This window comes from Salvelinus fontinalis, chromosome 7 (assembly GCF_029448725.1).
Source record: "Salvelinus fontinalis isolate EN_2023a chromosome 7, ASM2944872v1, whole genome shotgun sequence".
In the NCBI taxonomy this organism is placed as follows: Eukaryota; Metazoa; Chordata; class Actinopteri; order Salmoniformes; family Salmonidae; genus Salvelinus; species Salvelinus fontinalis.
In genome coordinates this window covers 16,647,435-16,665,271 of record NC_074671.1, presented here as the reverse complement: position 1 = coordinate 16,665,271, position 17,837 = coordinate 16,647,435, and the positions used below count along the sequence as shown (strand labels likewise).

The following is a 17,837-nucleotide window of genomic DNA, read 5'->3' as shown; positions in this document are numbered from 1 at the left end:
TACTAATACAGACACTGTTATGCTAATTCAGTGTAGACATTTTAAGTTCAGGTTTTATTGTCACATCCATAAGTACAGTGAAATGCTTAACTCGCATGCTCTACCCAACAGTGCAGTAATCAATATTTAAATAGTACAACTAATAAAAATGAAAGAAAATGAAATAGATATTATAAAGTTGTCTACAATGACATATGTCTTTACATGTCCTCACAAACTAACTAATGCCTCCTCTCTTCTCTCCATCAGATTGAGGACCCTCCAGGTGAGTGGACCAGCAGCTGTATATCTGGGTCTCTCCACAAGCTGACCCTGGCCAAGCTGCAGCCAGCCAGTCTGTACGAGGTGGAGATGTCTGCTAAGAACTGTGCTGGCCTGGGACAACCGGCCATGATGACCTTCAGGACAGGCAAAGGTACATTTATTTACCTATCGATTCATCAAAATTATTATCATAAATGTCCCCATGTTGACGCATTCCCCGGTATTTGTGTCTTTTTGCTAATACTCGTTTCCGTGCCAACAGGTCGTAGGGGTCCAGGGGGACAGAACGAGCCCCCTAAAACTCCTGCAGTACCATCACCTCGCCTCTCTCGTAAGTCCCCGCCCCCCTCTCCTACTGTCCAGTATGGTTGGAACATAGATGGACCACAGTTACAACTCTTAATAGCCCTTTCAGCTGTTTCTAACATCCTGACAGAGTTGTTATTTAACTGTTAACCCCCTCACCTTTCTACTCTGTACTAACATGTGATCTGTCTTGATCTCTCTTTCACTTTTAACACTAAAGGATGAGCTCACAGTAAGTCTTTGTACGTTGTCTACGTTACCTGCTTGTGTCTGTGAGTGTTTTAGCGTTAGTGGTATTGAGAGTGAGTCTGTCCTTGTGTCAGTGTGGTTATGTGTGCATTAATATGGACCAATAATAGATTTGATGTCCGTTTAACTTCTATCACTTTTCCACAGCTCCCGAGGCCCCTGATAAGCCCACAATCTCCACGGCGACAGAGACGTCTGCGTACGTAACGTGGATCCCGCGCGGTAACCGTGGTTTCCCCATCCAGTCATTCCAGGTGGAGTTTAAGAAGCTGAAGGGGAAGGGAGGGGGGGAATGGGAGGTGGCTGTCACTAATATCCCCCCCCAACGACTGTCTGTGGAGATCACTGGCCTGGAGAAAGGTGAGCTTCATCACCATCATTACCATCATCATCGTTATCCCTCATGACAAATGGCCTCATCGTCATCCTCATCATTAGCATGACTGATTATCATCAACATTACTGTTTTAATAATCATCATAATCATACCTATTTGAATAATGACTAAGTAATCAACATGGTTACCATCTGGTCACCATGTGTGGTCAGAGAAAGACAGAGGTTTGTTTGGTTATTTTAACCCGTGTGTGCTTTCTGTTTCCCTGTAGGCATGTCTTATAAGTTCCGTGTGTTGGCAGTGAATGTGATTGGCGCCAGCCCCCCCAGTGTCCCCTCTAAGGCCTACACGGTGTTGGGTGGCGGCAGGCCCAACGAACGCCCTGTAGACGGACCCTACATCACTTATAATGAAGCCATCAACGAGACCACCATCATCCTCAAGTGGACAGTGAGTGGAACAGGCTGTGTCCTTTATGTTTGTGTTGTTATCTTATACGTATGGCTGAAAACTCAAATTACTATCATTTTGTAAATATTCAATCTTTCATATATTTTCTCACCACAGTACACTGCCGTCAACAACACCCCTGTCTACGGTTTCTACATCTTCTACCGGCCGACAGACAGTGACAACGACAGTGACTATAAGAAGGACGTGGTGGAGGGTGACCGCTACTGGCACTCTATCAGTGACCTGCAGCCTGAGACGGCCTACGACATCAAGATGCAGAGCTTCAACGAGGGGGGAGAGAGCGAGTTTGGCAACGTGGTTATCTTAGAAACTAAAGGTAAGCAGATCTCTGTCTCTACCTGTATAGCCATCTCATTCACACGTGTACTCTCACAGAGAAATGCTAAAAAAGCATCATTGTTTCTAGAATGAATTTGATAGCCTGACTGTAATAAATGTTACATCAACTAAATGAACCCCTCCCTCCCCCAGCTCGTCTGAACCAGCGGCCCTCCCCGTCGGAGACGTCGTCCCAGAGACCAGAGCACTCTGGGGGGCCTGTGCCCCGTCCCAGCGACCTCCCCTACCTCATAGTGGGCGTGGTCCTGGGGGCCCTCGTGTTCATCATCGTAGCCTTCATCCCCTTCTGCCTGTGGAGAGCCTGGGCCAAAGAGAGTGAGTAGTGATGAGGATGATGATGAGGAGGAGGGTGGTGGTAGTAGTTGTTGGATCAAGTTCGATTTAGTCACCAACAAACTGTAGTTGTTTGAACTCAAAGAGTATCTCAAATATTCCCCCTCCTGAGTGGCGCAGCGGTCTAAGGCACTTGAGGAGTCACTACAGCCCCGGGTTCAATCCCAAGCTGTGTCACAGCCGGCCGTGACCGGGAGACCCATGAGGCGGCGCACAGTTGGCCCAGCGTCGTCGGGGTTGGGGGAGGGTTTGGCTAGCGGGGATGTCCTTGTCCCATCGGGCTCTAGCGACTCCTTGTGACGGGCTGGGCACCTGCAAGGTGACTTCGGTCACCAGTTGGACAGTGTTTTCTCCGACACATGATTTGGCTGGCTTCCGGGTTAAGCGAGCAGTGTGTCAAGAAGCAGTGCGGCTTGGACAGATGGCTCTTGACCTTTGGCTCTCCCGAGTCCGTAGGGGAGTTACAGAAATGGGACAAGACTGTAACTACCAATTGGGGAGAAAAAGGGGTAAAAGTACAAAAAAGTATAATTCCCCTCCCCCTTTATGACTTTGCTAATAGTTACTTTATTGAGGAAAAATGTACTGACTATAACTGTAATATGTGTTTGTCAGATGTATTGAAGCTATCTTAAGATGAATGCACTAACTGTAAGTCGCTCTACATCTACTAAATGACTAAAATGTAACTGACCAATCCTGCCATTTTGAATTGACTAATCCCTTGATATATCAGCCCTGGAAGTCCTTCCATGTCTAACAACGGTACTTGTGTTTTCTCCCCTCCAGAGGAAATGTCAGACCTGTGTTTCCCAGCTGTGGCGTCCCCTGTCTCCTCCTGCCAGTACACCATGGTGCCCCTGCAGGGCCTGGCACTGGTCGGGCATTGCCACCTGGACCCCCACTTGCCCCCACCGCACGCCGTCTACCCACCCATCGGACTGTACACCTCCAACGGGAAACACCATCCACCCACACACTGCCTGCCAGGACTACATCAGGTCAGACTGAGTTCTGTCCCCATTGGGAACCTAAGCTCGCCAAGTTCGTGTCTTGTGCTTCTCACTGATAAATTCCTGTTGGGAGCATATCCATTTTGGGCACATTGTTTTTCATGAATAACAGAAGTCTAACTGATGTCTCTTGTTCCTGTTGCAGGAGGATGTGGAGTATGATATGGAGTGTGGCACGCTACTAGCACAGACCATGTCAAACGGACACGTCCCAGTCTACCACTACTCTAACAGGTAGGTACAGGACTGTTCTCACATCCTCAATTTCAGTCAGTCGGTCCGTCTCTGTGTGTGTATGTACACATGTGTATATAGAAGCATTCTCACCCAAACATGTCCCTCTATCAGTGAGCCTGAGCATCATGGGGACAGAGAAGATCACTGCTTTCTGCCTGATGACTCCACCCTCCAGCTACTCAACACCTCAGAACAGCCAATCAGCAGTCAGGACCTGACGGGGAACACCCGTTTTTACAATGGGGATATCATAAAGGAGAATGACATCAATCAAGGTACAAGTCCGTTCTCACAAAACTTTAACATTATGCAACTTATGCATTTACCTCATGCTTAAGGAGCTATGAATGTGTGTTATGCCCACTGCAGATTTCAAATGACCATTTTAGATGAACATGTATTATATTCCCCTCTGTCTGTGTAGACCTACCCTGCTCTCCCTCTCCTCTGCTATCACTGGAGGAGGACTCCAAGGCGACAACCTCAGCAGCTACAACGCCAGAATCCCAAGATGCACTTCCACTCCAGGAAGTGAACACCCTCCAGAGTGAAACACCGCCGGTAGAACAAGGGACGTCAGATTAAACGGACGCTTGAAAAAACGCTATCAGAAAAACAGAAAACACAAAGTATTTATTTTTGTATCACAGGTATTTATATATTTATGCTTTTGTACATACAAAAACATTGTTTTATGCTGTGTACAAGAATATGTTCATATTGAAAGACACTTATCTGTGGGCCCTTTCGCTACAACCAGGACAAAGGGAGTTTCTGTTATCACGCTGTAATCCTACTCTGTGTTATAAAGACAGATCTGTGTTCGTATATATTAATGTCTGCATTTCTTGAGGAGGAAGGGGGAGTATTTGAATGTGATTCCAATCCTGGTGCTGATATAAGTCACAAATGAAATCTTCAACAGAATGTGGATGAGATACTACAGGATAGAGAGAAGTGCCATTCCACTGTTTCTCTGACCAGTCTCCTCAGTCATTCCCTGTAGAATTCAAATGTTCCACAAGTCAGACATCTGGTTATTATACTCTCCTCAGCTGGAAATAAAAGACCAATGGACAGGGTTGTGCCGCTCGGTAGAGGCGAATGGAGAGCAAGCATTTGGACGAGGTACTACCTGAATATGCTCAATGATAATGCACATTGGACACAAACCTCATGTATGTTGTGATGCAGTGTTGTGTATATACTCCCACTTCAATCCTGTTCAGTGTTGTCATAATGGTGCGATTCTCAACGTCTTCCATTTTGTATAGAAATAACTGAGAAATATTATGCATTTTTCATCATTAACAAAGTATTAACGAGCGTATGCAACTTCATAGCATTCTGCCTTTTGTTATTTTTACAGTACAGAGATTTATATATTGTATAGTTATTTATTTTTGGGAGCATGATTTCTTTTTTCTTATCACTGAATGGGAAAGATTCTGGAAGTTTTATCTGCTCCATTTTATTTTAGACAGAAATGACAGTCTGTTTACTGTTTATGCTGGCCACTATTCCAAACGACTGTGCCTTGTGAGGGAATCCGACTGGTGTGTCACTATTATTCTTCCCTCACAGCTAGGTGCATCAGTATTAGCCTTCCCCACGAGGCGTCTGAGATCAAAATGAAGGAGTTCCTGAATCTATAACCCATCTTTATGTGTGTAGACATCATGGTTACACAGGCAGAAGCACTATTGCATGTAAATAAAGCTTATAATGACATTTCCTTAGTTGTTTTTGCGTTTCATTTTAACCCTGTTAAATGGTTTGCGGTTTGTACGGAATTGAAATAAGTAGGTGTAATCACAAAGATTCCATTTCAGATTCATCCCTCACTTGATTTGTCCTTCACCCAACTGAAGGCCCCTACAGTACTGTGACTATTTAGGAACGGAAACTGATGACAACTGGACATTTACAAAGTTCTAATCAATTAAAAAAATGTTAATCAACTTTATTTATTTACAGATACACACATATCAAAGTAACAATTATCATAAGAAACTTATTTACAAAACATCTCATAAATTCTGTACTGTACACCCTGATTTTAAGTTAGTAAATTTAAATTTGAGAATTTTGCGCACGTTTTTCAAATAAATCCTCTTAGAAGTTAGTCAATGAAAGTACAAAACTCTTCATATAATTTTACGAGCAGATAAGTCGTCACGTCAGACCTATTTGCAAACCATATGGTTTACAAGCTTAATTTCCCCCATCCTAGTCATAGGAGTGCCTGATCAGTGAAATGCTATGACTTCAGTAACTAGGGCATCCGCTGCCATGTTAGGGTATCAATAGAACTGACAGAAAGTTAAAGTATAACACTAACCATAAATAATATCCTAAATACCATTCAGCTGACCAACAGAAAAGATCACCAGCCCTTCCACCCGCTTTAATCCAAACAGAAGAGTTGAAATCCTGTCAATTCAATTAGCCATGGCATGACATTACTCCACGTAATACAACTCAATAAATGTCTGAAATGGAATCAGAACATTCCTGACTGCCACGTTGGCACGACAACACCTTAAGTCCTCTCACCTACACGGCAGAGCTCCCATCATGCCCCAGGATATGGCTGATGTTGTGGGCGAGGCGGTTGGGCTGCTTGCCTGAGTCTGCAGAGGAATTGTTGGAGAGGGACAGCAAAGGGGACATTGGCATGACAGAACCATCAGGCTGCATCGCCGTGGCGATCTCAGGGAACAGCGAAGTGAGGCTGAAGTTGGACAGGTGTGGGGTGATGCCAGAGGAGTTGCTGATGGGCATAGGGGGCATGTCTGAGAGTAGGGGGAAGGTTGCCTGGGCGAACCCTACGGAGCGCGGGGGAGACAGGATGGAGCCGAAGCGGTTGTTGAGGGGGGCAGAACTGCTCTTGTCGGCGCTGGGGCTGGTGAACATCTGGTTGGAGAAGTACTGGATGGGGATGTCGCTGGCCAGGCTGGGGTGGGCGGCAGGGGGGTAGGAGGGGTAGAAGGAGGGTAAGGTGTTCTGCGGTTCTACGGGGAGCAGGGCCGAGGGGCGGGAGGAGTTGGTCTGGCTAACAGGGGGGATGAAAGTAGAGTTAGTGTTGATAGGAGGGAGGTTCATTCCTCCATCCGGCATGAAGGAGAAGCCAAAGTTCTGGGCCAGGTGTTGGTCAGGCACCAGGTTGTTGTCCCCGGCGACCTGGGCACTGTCTGCCATAAAGCGAACGATACTGCTGCGCCGCGCCTCACTCCCTGACTGTGGTCGACCCAGCAGGTGGACGTCAGGCTCAAAGGGGTTCCCAGGTCTCAGGCTGCCTGACCGTGGTCGCTCTCCAGGCCTCAGCTTCCCGCTCTGGGCCTCCTGGGTAATTTGGCGGGAGCGCTGGCTGACTGCGGTGGGCGGTCTGGAGGAGGCTGTGGTGCGGCCTGGCTCAGAGCTGCTGTGGGGGGTAAGAGGGTGGGGGAGGCCTGTCCGTACCCCTGGGTGGGTGCCCATGTTCCCACTACCATGAGGAATGTGGCCCTTGTTGCCCTCCCCAAGCCTCATAGCTGGGGCCTTCTGGGTGGGAGGAACACTGGGGCTGGAAGCTTTAGCCTGCATGTCCCCTGCCAAGTTGCCAGAAACACAGCTGTACTCCATACTGACCGGAGGACAGCACTGGACTGCCCTCTGGTGGTCGTTCTGCTCCAGGAGACTCTGCATAAAACTTTGATGACACCCTTCCTGGTCCCGGGTAAGACCTGGAGCACCAATCTGCACCCCCTGCGTCCCAGGATGGGGTCCACTGTACCCCCCACGGGTTCGCCCATCCCCTGGAGGCCCCGGGTTCATCCTGAAACCCCCCTGCTGGCCTCTCTGAGAGGGACCTGATTTAGGTGTCGTGTCCTCAAAGCCCCCCAGCTGATGCCCCCCTTCAGCACCAGCCATTGTTTTAAATGGAGGACACTCAGAGACCCTCTGGACGTCTGCAGAACCTGGGTGGTCTGGGGGCAGCCGGCTCTGAGGGTTGTGTGTGACGTTGCCCTTCACTCTGGGTGTGTCCAGGTATCCCCGTAGGTCTGGCTGTTCCTGTGTAGTACCGCGGGTGGCCTGCAGATGGAGCACCATGCGCTGCTGCTCATCACTAGACGAGCCCTTCCCAATGAGGGCCTCTGCAGAGTAGCTGGAGACCCGGTGGTGATCCTGGCGCGGGGGGGCACAGCCCAGGTCGGAGGGCTGGGAGGCAGGGTTGCTGGGCTGGGAGGTCAGGTGCTGCTCCAGGTTTCTAGAGCTCATCAGCCTCTGCATGGTGCTGTGGTCCTGATCAGACTGAAGGGAGGGGAAAGAGGAGAGAAGAAAATAATGGATAAAAACATACAGAAAACAGACTTCATTCTAAATCATCCTAATGGAGGGCGTGGACATGTTTTTAATGTATACCCAGAGCCACAAAACAAGATAATAAAATCATTATCATTATGTATTCAACACAGCCTCAGTAGTTCCTGTACCTTGAGGTGTTCCTGGGCCAGGTGGCTGCTGTGGTGACCTCTGGGTCCCGCTGGTCCTGGCTGGGCCTCACAGCTCTTCTCCTGGTGCTGCGACCCAAAGTGCTGCTGCTGGATCTGTTGCTGCTGGAGGTGCTGGTGTCTGGAGTGGGAGCTCTGCTGCTGCTGTTGAGGGTGTTGTTGTAGATGTTGCTGCTGTGACAGGGCTTGTGGTTGGTGCTGTTGTTGTGTTTGCTGTTGGTGCTGTTGTTGTGACTGTTGCTGCGACTGTTGCTGGTGCTGCTGGTGTGTTTGAGGTTGTTGTTGATGTGATTGTTGTGACTGTTGATGCTGGTGCTGCTGAACTCCTCCCTTCTGGTGGTGTTGTTTCTGACCCCCTCCAACCAGCCCCCGCTTCTTCTGGACCTGCTGCAGCGCCCTCTGGTGGAGGCTGTGGAGCTGTGCAGGGTCAGGCTGGATCAGGTGGTGCTGGAGCTGGTACAGGTGGTGCCTCTGGTGCTCCTGTTGTTGCTGCTGCTGCTGCTTCAGGTAGGGGTTCCCCCCGAGGTGTTGGCCTGGCTGGGGTGCACCATGCTGGGGGTGGCCATGGGGCAGGTGGAGCACACCTGGTTGGTTGTGTTCCTGTGTGTGCAGCTGGGGGGTGCAGTGGCTCTCGGTGGGTCGGAGCATTGTATTCATGAAGGTGTTGCCCGAGAACAGGGTACCCACTCCGTCTGGGTTGATCCTGGTCATGATGGATGAGGTGGTAGGGGGTAGCTGGGGTACCATCATCTGGCTGTGGTCCAGGGGTTTGACCTCTATGCGGCCCACGTTAGAGGCCGACGAGCAGGTCTTCTGTCGCTTGTTACTGCTGGACAGTATCACATCATCCTGGGCTGGCCGCTTGGACAAGTCCTTGATGTATCGCGGCTCACCCACCCCCACCTGGGGCCTCATCAGGGGGGAGTACTCGTTCAGCTGGACTGAGCCTGAGAAGGGAGGAAGGACAGGGGTGGAGTTTTGGGAAACATGGGCTGAGTTCCCTGCAGGGGATGGGACTGAGCCCAGCTGCCCAGCCAGACTGAGGGTGCCTGGGTAGGCCTGCTGCTGGCTGGAGCTGGGCCGGATCAGGTTGTTGACGCTGAGGGTGCCGGAAGTACCAGACTGGGCCTGGCTCTGGGGGCGAGAGTGGGACTGGGAGAAGGAGATGTTCTGTGGATGTCTGACTGCGGATGTCTGATCTCCAGCCTGGCCCCTAACAGACACCTGTTTAGCCACTGGAGTCTCCATCTGTTTGGTGAGCTTTGTCTGTTGTCCAGCACCCCTCTCTTTGCTGTTGGAGGCTTGCTGGGACTTGGAGTTGGGTTCCCATGCAGGTGTTGGGGTGTTTGTTGAGGTGGAGTTGTCCACGGTGCAGCCCCCCACCCTCCTCCCGGGACTGTCCTGCTCCAACATAGCCAGGATATCAGCCTGCTCGCTGGCAAAAGTGAACGGTCCAAAATGACCTGGCGAGGAACTGACACTGTGGCCTGTGGGAAGCATAGACGCCACAGAGAAGCTCCTTCCACCACCTGCGCCACCAGACATGAGCGAGTCAGTCTGTCTGTTAGGAGCCGGAGGCTGAGCCATGGGTTCGTGGTCTAGCGCGTACACCTGCTGTGGGAGAGTGTAGTCCATTCTAGAGGGAGCAGCATCACTCCTCACGCTCGCTTTCTCCATCGCTGCGCTGGGGTGGCCCTCTCCCTGAGGTTCCTTCTCCCTGCCTGACACCGCTGTCACTTTCAGCTCAGCAGGATGGGATGGTGTGGAAGTGGGCATGGTCATTTGCTGGGTCGAGGGTCTGTTATAGGGGACCCATTTCCTGTATTCTGATGGCATGGTCATGGGGACTGTTACAGAGGGTGAGGCAAAAGACAGGGCACCGGAGCAGGGGGTTGGAGTGGAGGGGCCCGAAGGAGAAGCCATGGGCTGGGACTGTGTCTGGGTTGTAGGCTGAGACTCCTGGCTGTTGGCTGGCATGGTCTGACCCTGTGATGACGAAGTGAGCTGAGCAGACTGGAGAGACACCACTGGTCTACTTCCTATTGAGTTTACAGTGCTGACTGAGGGTTGACATGCTACTGAAGACATCACACCCGTAGACCTGGTCACCGTGGAACAGGCACCGGTCACCATAGATCTGCTCTGTCTAGAACTGCCATTAGTGCTAGCTGATCTAGTTTGCACAGTGCTGATAGTAGTAGTGACCGGCTGTCTGTTCTGTGTGACTGTAGGTCTGAGGTGAGTGGACATGTCACTAACGGCGACCGCAGGTTGTTGACTCTGAGAAGAAACAGTTGAAGTGACTGTAGGTCTGAGGTGAGTGGAGATGTCACTAACGGCGACCACAGGTTGTTGACTCTGAGAAGAAACAGTTGAACTGGCTGTAGGTCTGAGGTGAGTGGACATGTCACTAACGGCGACCGCAGGTTGTTGACTCTGAGAAGAAACAGTTGAACTGGCTGTAGGTCTGAGGTGAGTGGACATGTCACTAACGGCGACCGCAGGTTGTTGACTCTGAGAAGAAACAGTTGAACTGGCTGTAGGTCTGAGGTGAGTGGACATGTCACTAACGGCGACCGCAGGTTGTTGACTCTGAGAAGAAACAGTTGAACTGGCTGTAGGTCTGAGGTGAGTGGACATGTCACTAACGGCGACCACAGGTTGTTGACTCTGAGAAGAAACAGTTGAAGTGACTGTAGGTTTATCTGCTGCAGAAGTGACAGTAGCTAGACTCACAACACTAGTGATAATGAGTTCACTCTGTGTGGAGCTAATAATAATACTACTACCACTACTAACTGCTGCAGTACACGGTGTGACACTTGTCACAGAGGTTTTACTCTGTGTGGTGCATTCACTGGAGACAGTTGGTCCACTATATGAACTAGTAGTCACACTATTACCTTCTGGAGAGGACAGTGTAGAGTTGATACTAAGCTCAACAGGTCTGGTCTGTGCTGAAGCCTCACTAATACTAACTGTGGGTGTGTTAGCTGTAGTGCTGACAGGGAGTGGCTTTGGCTGAACTGTCACAGCAACAGAGGATGGGATTCCCTGAGGCACAGTGACCTCTTGTTCCAGATGGTCCCCTGTTAAAGCAACTGGCTTCGCTGCGATGGTGACAGGCCGTCCCTGTTTGGGCTCCTTCTTCCTCACTAACTTGGTCCCCTTGGTGGTGGCCCTCTTAGGTCTGGGCACTGAGGCTGTGCCAGGCTGTCTCCACAAGGCCTTCCCTGTACCCATCGCCAGCCCAGGTCTGTGTGGAGTCACACTGGGGATCTGGATCTGCCTGACGGGGGAACTGTGTGGAGCTGCTAAAATGGGGACAGAAGATAACTTCTGCTGTGGCACTATAGAGTAGGATGGTGAGGCTAGGGTTCGCTGGACGTTACTCTGGGTGGAGATGCACGACGGCATGCCCTGTGAGAAGCTCTGGTTGAGACTGCTGAGGGCTTCCAGGGTGTGCAGAGCCATGTTGGTGGTGGGCTCCTCAGCGGTGCTGGGCTCCTCAGCGGTGCTGGGCTGGATCAGCTGGAGACTGCTCTGGCCACCCTTACAGCCTGACTTTGAGGTCTTCATGGGCTGCAGGGCAAACACCTGCCCGTTCACAGTGATGGTCTGAGGGTTCGGCGGAACCGGGGGGGCTTGGGGTGTCTGGGTTTGAGGGACGGGACGTGGTAGAATGTGAACCAACTGTTTACCCCCAACGATCTGTTGCCCAGTGGTGGAAGTTGTGGAGCTGGTAGCGACAATCTGATTGGGTGCTGCCGCAGGCACCATGCCAACCTGAGGGTTCTGAGGAGGTGCAGGTGGAGGCTGATTGGAGGCCTGGATGATGACGATGTGCTGACAAGGCGTCTGATTGGTTAAGTCGTCCCTGACAACCGACTGGGCTGAGCAGGGATTGGCCTGCTGTAGGATGACAACACTCGGGTTGTTAGTGTTCTGGGGAGTCGTTACCCCAGCAACTGCTGTCCCAGTAGGGTTCATTTGCAATACCTGCATGGTCTGAAGGAGGGGCCTAACAGCTGACTGGGGGTGAGCTTGAGCCTGGACCTGAGGAACCATAGCTGGTTGGGGTTGAGTCATGAGGACAGTCTTAGGATGGGAGGGGACTGTTACCTGTTGTTGTACAGCAGGTTGAGGTTGTGACATCATAGTTGAGTGGGCTACCACAGCAGGCTGGGGCATTATGGCTGACTGAGGAAGGACAGTACACTGTGGCTGGGAAGCCACGACTGGCTGGGCCTGGTGCTGGGCCAGGATAGCTGGCCGTAGCTGGGGTTTCCTCTGGATAGAAGGCTGGGCTTGGATATGGCCAGTGATGGTTGTCTGGGGCTGTGTGGGTACCTGTGGCTTCATTTGAATATGAATGGGTTGAACTGATAGTTTAGTGCCCACAATCTGTTGGATACTCTGCTGCCCAGAGGTGCTAGTCTCTGGGGTGGGGAGTGACTGGCAGACTGGTTGCACTGTGTTCCCAGCCAGCTGTAAGGTAGTCCAGGTGGTCTGTGTGCTCCCTGCTGCACTGGCCCCGAGGACGGTTGGGCTGCTGTTGATAGTCGTATAGCTCATAGTCCTGATGGCAGCGTTCTGGGTGGTTATGACCTGGGGAAGGGCTGTAAAGCTGGGGACAGGATGGAGCGAGAGTGGGGTGTCCAGACTGGCTGCAACGGTGATACTAGGGGCTGGGGTGGCAGGCTGGGGCAAGGCTGCAGTGACCGTGGGGAGAGGGCAGATACCCTGGAGGGTGATGTAGGACACAGAGGGGGGTAGTTTGGGGGCTAAAAGTACCTCTTCTACACACTGTTCCACCAGCTTGATGCCAGGTGTAGACACTATAGGGGCTAGGGTTGCCCTAGGGAGGAGCGGAGGGGCAGAGGAAGGGACACTGACGTGCTGAAGAGCCCCGAATAACCTATCCCCTACTGTGATGTCACAAGACGACTGAACATTCCCAGCCTCGACTGGTTGCTTCCCCAGATCGGAAGCTGGACTAGGTTCCTTCCCTGCTGGACAGATCACATTCCCATTGGAGTAGACAATAATTCCTTTGGGGAGCTGGTGAGTGGGCGTTACTTTGGCGACCTTTGCACAGCGCAGCTTTCCCTTCCAGTGGACGGTGGGGTCGTCCAGGAAGTTGATGTCGTGGGCTTTGAGCAACTCAATGTAATGGCCGCTCTCCCTTCGCAGCTCGTCCAGCTGACGCCGCAGCCGTCGGATCTCCTCAACTGCAGAGATTGGAGACAACAAGGATGAGTGGTCGTCAACACAGACTCTCAAACACCTCTATGTAAAATGTACGCAAAAACGCTAAATGGCATATATTATCAGTACCTCACACAGGTAGGTTCAAACACTATGTAGACAGACTGGCACAACTAGACGTGTACGCTCAAACACTGTAAAATGCAAGCAAACAAATAGGAAAATGCACTGTCACACCATACTTATTGTGAAGCACACAAAATATCTCACCTTGTACTCGTTCTCCCCCTTCCAGAAGCATGGCGTCATTTTGTTTCTGCAGCTCACTTATGTAAAGGTAGGCCTGGTCCAGGATCATGTTCTTACTCTAAAGACGAAGGGGATGTCAGCATGGGATTTACATGGATACTGACACAAGACAAACACATACAGCAGGATAGCAACAGGAGCTACAGCCTCAGACCAAAGGATAAATATCACACCTTGAGAAAAGAACCGAGCCCAGCCCGTAAGTTCTATGGTTCGGTGCAAAAACACACAAAGGAGTGTGTGTGTGTGTGGCTGTGTTTACACAGACAGGCCAATTATGATCTGTTTTGCACTAACTGGTCTTTTGACCAATCACATAAGATCTTTTCAGATCAGATATTAAATTTTTTCATTTAACCTATAAATAACTAGACAAGTCAGTTAAGAACAAATTCTTATTTACAATGACGGCATACCCCGGCCAAACCTTTCCCTAACCCTAATGATGCTGGGCCAATTGTGCGCCACCCTATGGGACTCCTGATCACGGCCGGTTGTGATACAAATCAGGATCGAACCGGGGTCTGTAGTGACGCCTCTAGCACTGCGATGCAGTGCCTTAGACCGCTGCAAAGCTCAGGATTTTTAATAGCTGATCTGATTGGTCAATAGACCAATTAGTGAAAAAAATATCAGAATTGGGCTGCCTGTCTAAACGCAGTCTGTGTTACCTGCTTAAGTGCCTGGGAACATGGTAGAAGGTCCCCAATACGGTTAATTCCAGCATTGATCTTCTCTTTTCGCTGTCTCTCAACTTAAGGACAACCAAACAAAACAAACATAACTTAGTGAGTCACTCCCAGGAAATGCTGGGAAATGACAGAAAAAGCCAAACTACAACAACAATATTTCACCTGCATTGTGAGATTCCTTGTTTTTCTTCTTTCTGAAAGAGAAAATGGATAAAGAGGTTAGACAATGTTGTGTGCCTGAAAACTTAAATGCAGAAGAATTTATTTGCCCTTACCGTGGTTTATGGCCAGGAGTCTGGTTCTCTGTCATCTCTGGCATCCTGGCCTACTCTACTGCCTGTATAACAGGCACTGGTCACCACGCTTGCAGGCCTACCATTAAATCCCTTCCCTGGCCGACCTGCAACCCAAACACAAGAGACCAAGGAGTGAGGAGGGATGATGATTAGACAAAACACTTGATTATAAATATGTAACAGATACACACTCATGAATAAGACACGGCTGTTCAGCAACAACAGTCCTCCCAAATGCAAGTAGCCCCATGATGTTAACAACTTATTTGTAAGGTCAGACATGAGCCACACAACAGTTTTGTTATTAAGCATTTATATTGTTGTAATTCTGTGATAATCACCATCTACTAGTTAGCTGTGTTTATTCTGAATAACACTGTGCTGCATCTATTTATCACAACAAGAAGGGACGAGATGCGGAGCGCAGACCCTTGCCAATAAACGGGTCGTTGGAATTAAAGATACTGTGGCCTTACATGTAAACAATGAGCTTAGTCCAACGCTGAGCGAGTCGGTTATCCCAGTTAGCTACCTGAAAATAATGAATTAATATTATCTGACATGCTGTCTTGAATGAAATCTATTGGGGGCAATAGCGGTTATTCTTGGAGAACAAGCGTGATGTTGGCAAAGAGTGAGTTGACCCACAAACATCCCCATTTTGAACCTAACTTACTTGTTAGGTAGTTAACGTTAGCTCATTAGCTAACTAGCACTGCTATCCTGGTGTTAAAGTAGGTTCGCATAAAATAAGTCCTCTTTTGAAGTATGAATTTGAACGACTGAAATAAAACACAATAATCATACTCACATGCACAGTACATGGGATAACAATATCGTGGAAATATAAACACCCACCCTCCTGCTTGCTAGCTAGCAGTGTTAGCTAGCTAGGCTTCACATCAAGCTTACTTGGTGAACAAAATAATGCAATCAAAAGACCACCTGGAAAAATTGGCAAACCACCCCTGTGATTGTCAAATCACTTTTAAATTGGGAAAATTGTTAAATTAATTAGCTAGCAACTTACCTGTACCTTCCCCATTTTGGAATTTAGTTCCTGTCAAAACTTTGGTTTTCCCAGAGAGGAGGAAGAGGCCCAACTCGGCGGAAAATCTGTCTCCCTCCAGCAGGTGGCGTATTTAGTTTTTTTAGAATGGAGGTCAATGAGTGTCTAATTTGCTAAACAAAACAATGAATGTCTTATTTGCTACGTGAGGTTAATTTGATATAATATAATGCTTAAGTTGTTACGATTGTACTGATATAAGTAGGACACGTGACACCCCGGTAACTTTGAGTTGTCTCGAGATGGCTATTCATGACATGAGGCTAGTAGCGCATAGCATCTCTCTCCATTGAATACAGGCGGTTGACGTCAACAACCCTCATCGAATATTCAAAAATAATTACAAATGGGATGGCTGGTCGTTATGCTTCGTTAGAAGAGGGACGCAAAAACGGTCATACCAATCGGCATTGCCGGACAAGAAAGCGTTTTTTTTTTAATTAAAAAGAAGAAAGCAGGTGACCGCAAAACTAAGCCAGCACGATGGTATGCGTTGCTATGGTAATTTCCGTAAACAAATCACTGCTAAACAACATCCGGTAGAAAATAATATGGCACACGTCAAAATTTGAGATATTTGAACTCTGGCTGCAAGTCCCGTCTACGGTGACGGCATTTACCATCGTGCTCTAATTGAAATACGATCCAAACGCAGCATTAGTTACTTTTTCATGTTTTGGCCCAGTCTTTTCATTCTAATCCTTAGACGTTGCTATGCTAAACAAATCATTGGCACGTTAGCTTGCAGCGAATCAATGATGAGACAAGAACTTCAATAAATAATGATTTAATAAATATCCAATACGTCATGGTATGTTGCGGGAGTAGTTTCCCCACAACGCCCTCATCAACCATTTAGCATCCAGGATCCAATCAACTCTCAACCTAACTTAAATCAAGTAGTAAGGAGAAAGAGGCGTAGGTAAACTGAAACTAATTGGAATCAAGAGATTCGGTCTATGATCCAATCAAAATATGTACTGGGTCATACTCCTGAAATGTGATTTGAAAGATTGACGGCTCAAGCAGGATCACTGTACAAACCATTGAAAGTCAGATTTGAGCTTGTTGTACAATAGTGCATTTTTATACTCATGTATTTTTTTAATTTTTGATACTGTGAACCATCAGATCCTCCTCTCCACCCTCTCCGAGCTGGGCATCTCCGGCGCGGCCCACGCTTGGATTGCGTCCTACCTGACAGGTCGCTCCTACCAGGTGGCGTGGCGAGAATCTGTCTCCGCACCACGTGCTCTCACCACTGGTGTCCCCCAGGGCTCTGTTCTAGGCCCTCTCCTATTTTCGCTATACACCAAGTCACTTGGCTCTGTCATATCCTCACATGGTCTCTCCTATCATTGCTATGCAGACGACACACAATTAATCTTCTCCTTTCCCCCCTCTGATAACCAGGTGGTGAATCGCATCTCTGCATGTCTGGCAGACATATCAGTGTGGATGACGGATCACCACCTCAAGCTGAACCTCGGCAAGACGGAGCTGCTCTTCCTCCCGGGGAAGGACTGCCCGTTCCATGATCTCGTCATCACGGTTGACAACTCCATTGTGTCCTCCTCCCAGAGTGCTAAGAACCTTGGCGTGATCCTGGACAACACCCTGTCGTTCTCAACTAACATCAAGGCGGTGACCCGTTTCTGTAGGTTCATGCTCTACAACATTCGCAGAGTACGACCCTGCCTCACGCAGGAAGCGGCGCAGGTCCTAATCCAGGCACTTGTCATCTCCCGTCTGGATTACTGCAACTCGCTGTTGGCTGGGCTCCCTGCCTGTGCCATTAAACCCCTACAACTCATCCAGAACGCCGCAGCCCGTCTGGTGTTCAACTTTCCCAAGTTCTCTCACGTCACCCCGCTCCTCCGCTCTCTCCACTGGCTTCCAGTTGAAGCTCGCATCCGCTACAAGACCATGGTGCTTGCCTACGTAGCTGTGAGGGGAACGGCACCTCCGTACCTTCAGGCTCTGATCAGGCCCTACACCCAAACAAGGGCACTGCGTTCATCCACCTCTGGCCTGCTCGCCTCCCTACCTCTGAGGAAGTACAGTTCCCGCTCAGCCCAGTCAAAACTGTTCGCTGCTCTGGCACCCCAATGGTGGAACAAACTCCCTCACGACGCCAGGTCAGCGGAGTCAATCACCGCCTTCCGGAGACACCCGAAACCCCACCTCTTTAAGGAATACCTAGGATAGGATAAAGTAA

At 49.5% G+C, this 17,837-nt stretch overlaps 3 protein-coding genes across 5 annotated transcripts in view; 2 read left to right on the top strand and 1 right to left on the bottom strand.

Moving 5' to 3' along the window:
• The window catches only part of LOC129859099 (brother of CDO-like), a 45,400-nt gene extending 40,113 nt beyond the window's left edge, over window positions 1–5,287 (top strand). Inside the window, exons 8-17 of the mRNA XM_055928472.1 lie at window positions 250–415; window positions 527–595; window positions 967–1,179; window positions 1,428–1,606; window positions 1,724–1,946; window positions 2,102–2,284; window positions 3,092–3,303; window positions 3,461–3,549; window positions 3,664–3,827; window positions 3,977–5,287. Coding sequence (XP_055784447.1) covers window positions 250–415; window positions 527–595; window positions 967–1,179; window positions 1,428–1,606; window positions 1,724–1,946; window positions 2,102–2,284; window positions 3,092–3,303; window positions 3,461–3,549; window positions 3,664–3,827; window positions 3,977–4,137 — 1,659 coding nt within the window. The 3' untranslated portion in view covers window positions 4,138–5,287. The remainder of the gene's footprint in view (window positions 1–249; window positions 416–526; window positions 596–966; window positions 1,180–1,427; window positions 1,607–1,723; window positions 1,947–2,101; window positions 2,285–3,091; window positions 3,304–3,460; window positions 3,550–3,663; window positions 3,828–3,976) is intronic.
• LOC129859098 (basic helix-loop-helix domain-containing protein USF3-like) lies at window positions 36–16,063 on the bottom strand. 3 transcript variants are annotated; one of them, XR_008760126.1, is made up of 10 exons: window positions 15,581–16,063; window positions 14,530–14,654; window positions 14,417–14,448; window positions 14,234–14,316; window positions 13,524–13,620; window positions 8,028–13,276; window positions 6,109–7,845; window positions 3,983–4,156; window positions 3,643–3,766; window positions 36–2,270 (listed from the first exon to the last, which is right to left on the bottom strand). XR_008760126.1 is itself a non-coding variant. In XM_055928471.1 (8 exons), the coding sequence occupies exons 3-8, from the start codon at window positions 14,571–14,573 to the stop codon at window positions 6,109–6,111; spliced, it is 7,242 nt and encodes a 2,413-aa protein (XP_055784446.1). In that variant the 5' UTR covers window positions 14,574–14,654; window positions 15,027–15,082; window positions 15,581–16,062; the 3' UTR covers window positions 5,495–6,108. The 3 variants fall into 3 exon arrangements, 2 of the variants coding, with proteins under 2 accessions (XP_055784446.1, XP_055784445.1); XM_055928471.1 differs by lacking the exons at window positions 36–2,270; window positions 3,643–3,766; window positions 3,983–4,156 and adding an exon at window positions 15,027–15,082 and having other exon boundaries at window positions 5,495–7,845; window positions 15,581–16,062; XM_055928470.1 differs by lacking the exons at window positions 36–2,270; window positions 3,643–3,766; window positions 3,983–4,156 and having other exon boundaries at window positions 5,495–7,845; window positions 15,581–16,062.
• On the top strand, window positions 15,022–17,837 carry LOC129859100 (uncharacterized). The gene is made up of 2 exons (XM_055928473.1): window positions 15,022–15,184; window positions 17,033–17,837. Exon 2 carries the CDS (start codon window positions 17,078–17,080, stop codon window positions 17,825–17,827), a length of 750 nt encoding a protein of 249 aa, XP_055784448.1. The 5' UTR covers window positions 15,022–15,184; window positions 17,033–17,077; the 3' UTR covers window positions 17,828–17,837.

Bases quoted from the DNA above. Each gene is read 5' to 3' on its own strand.
- LOC129859098 (XM_055928471.1), bottom strand. From the start codon at position 14,573: ATGCCAGAGATGACAGAGAACCAGACTCCTGGCCATAAACCACG. The intron at 13,277-13,523 runs GTGAGATATTTT...CAATCTCTGCAG, and splicing joins AGGGGGAGAACGAGTACAAG to TTGAGGAGATCCGACGGCTG. The intron at 7,846-8,027 runs GTACAGGAACTA...CCCTCCCTTCAG, and splicing joins TGGCCCAGGAACACCTCAAG to TCTGATCAGGACCACAGCAC.
- LOC129859100 (XM_055928473.1), top strand. From the start codon at position 17,078: ATGACGGATCACCACCTCAAGCTGAACCTCGGCAAGACGGAGCTGCTC.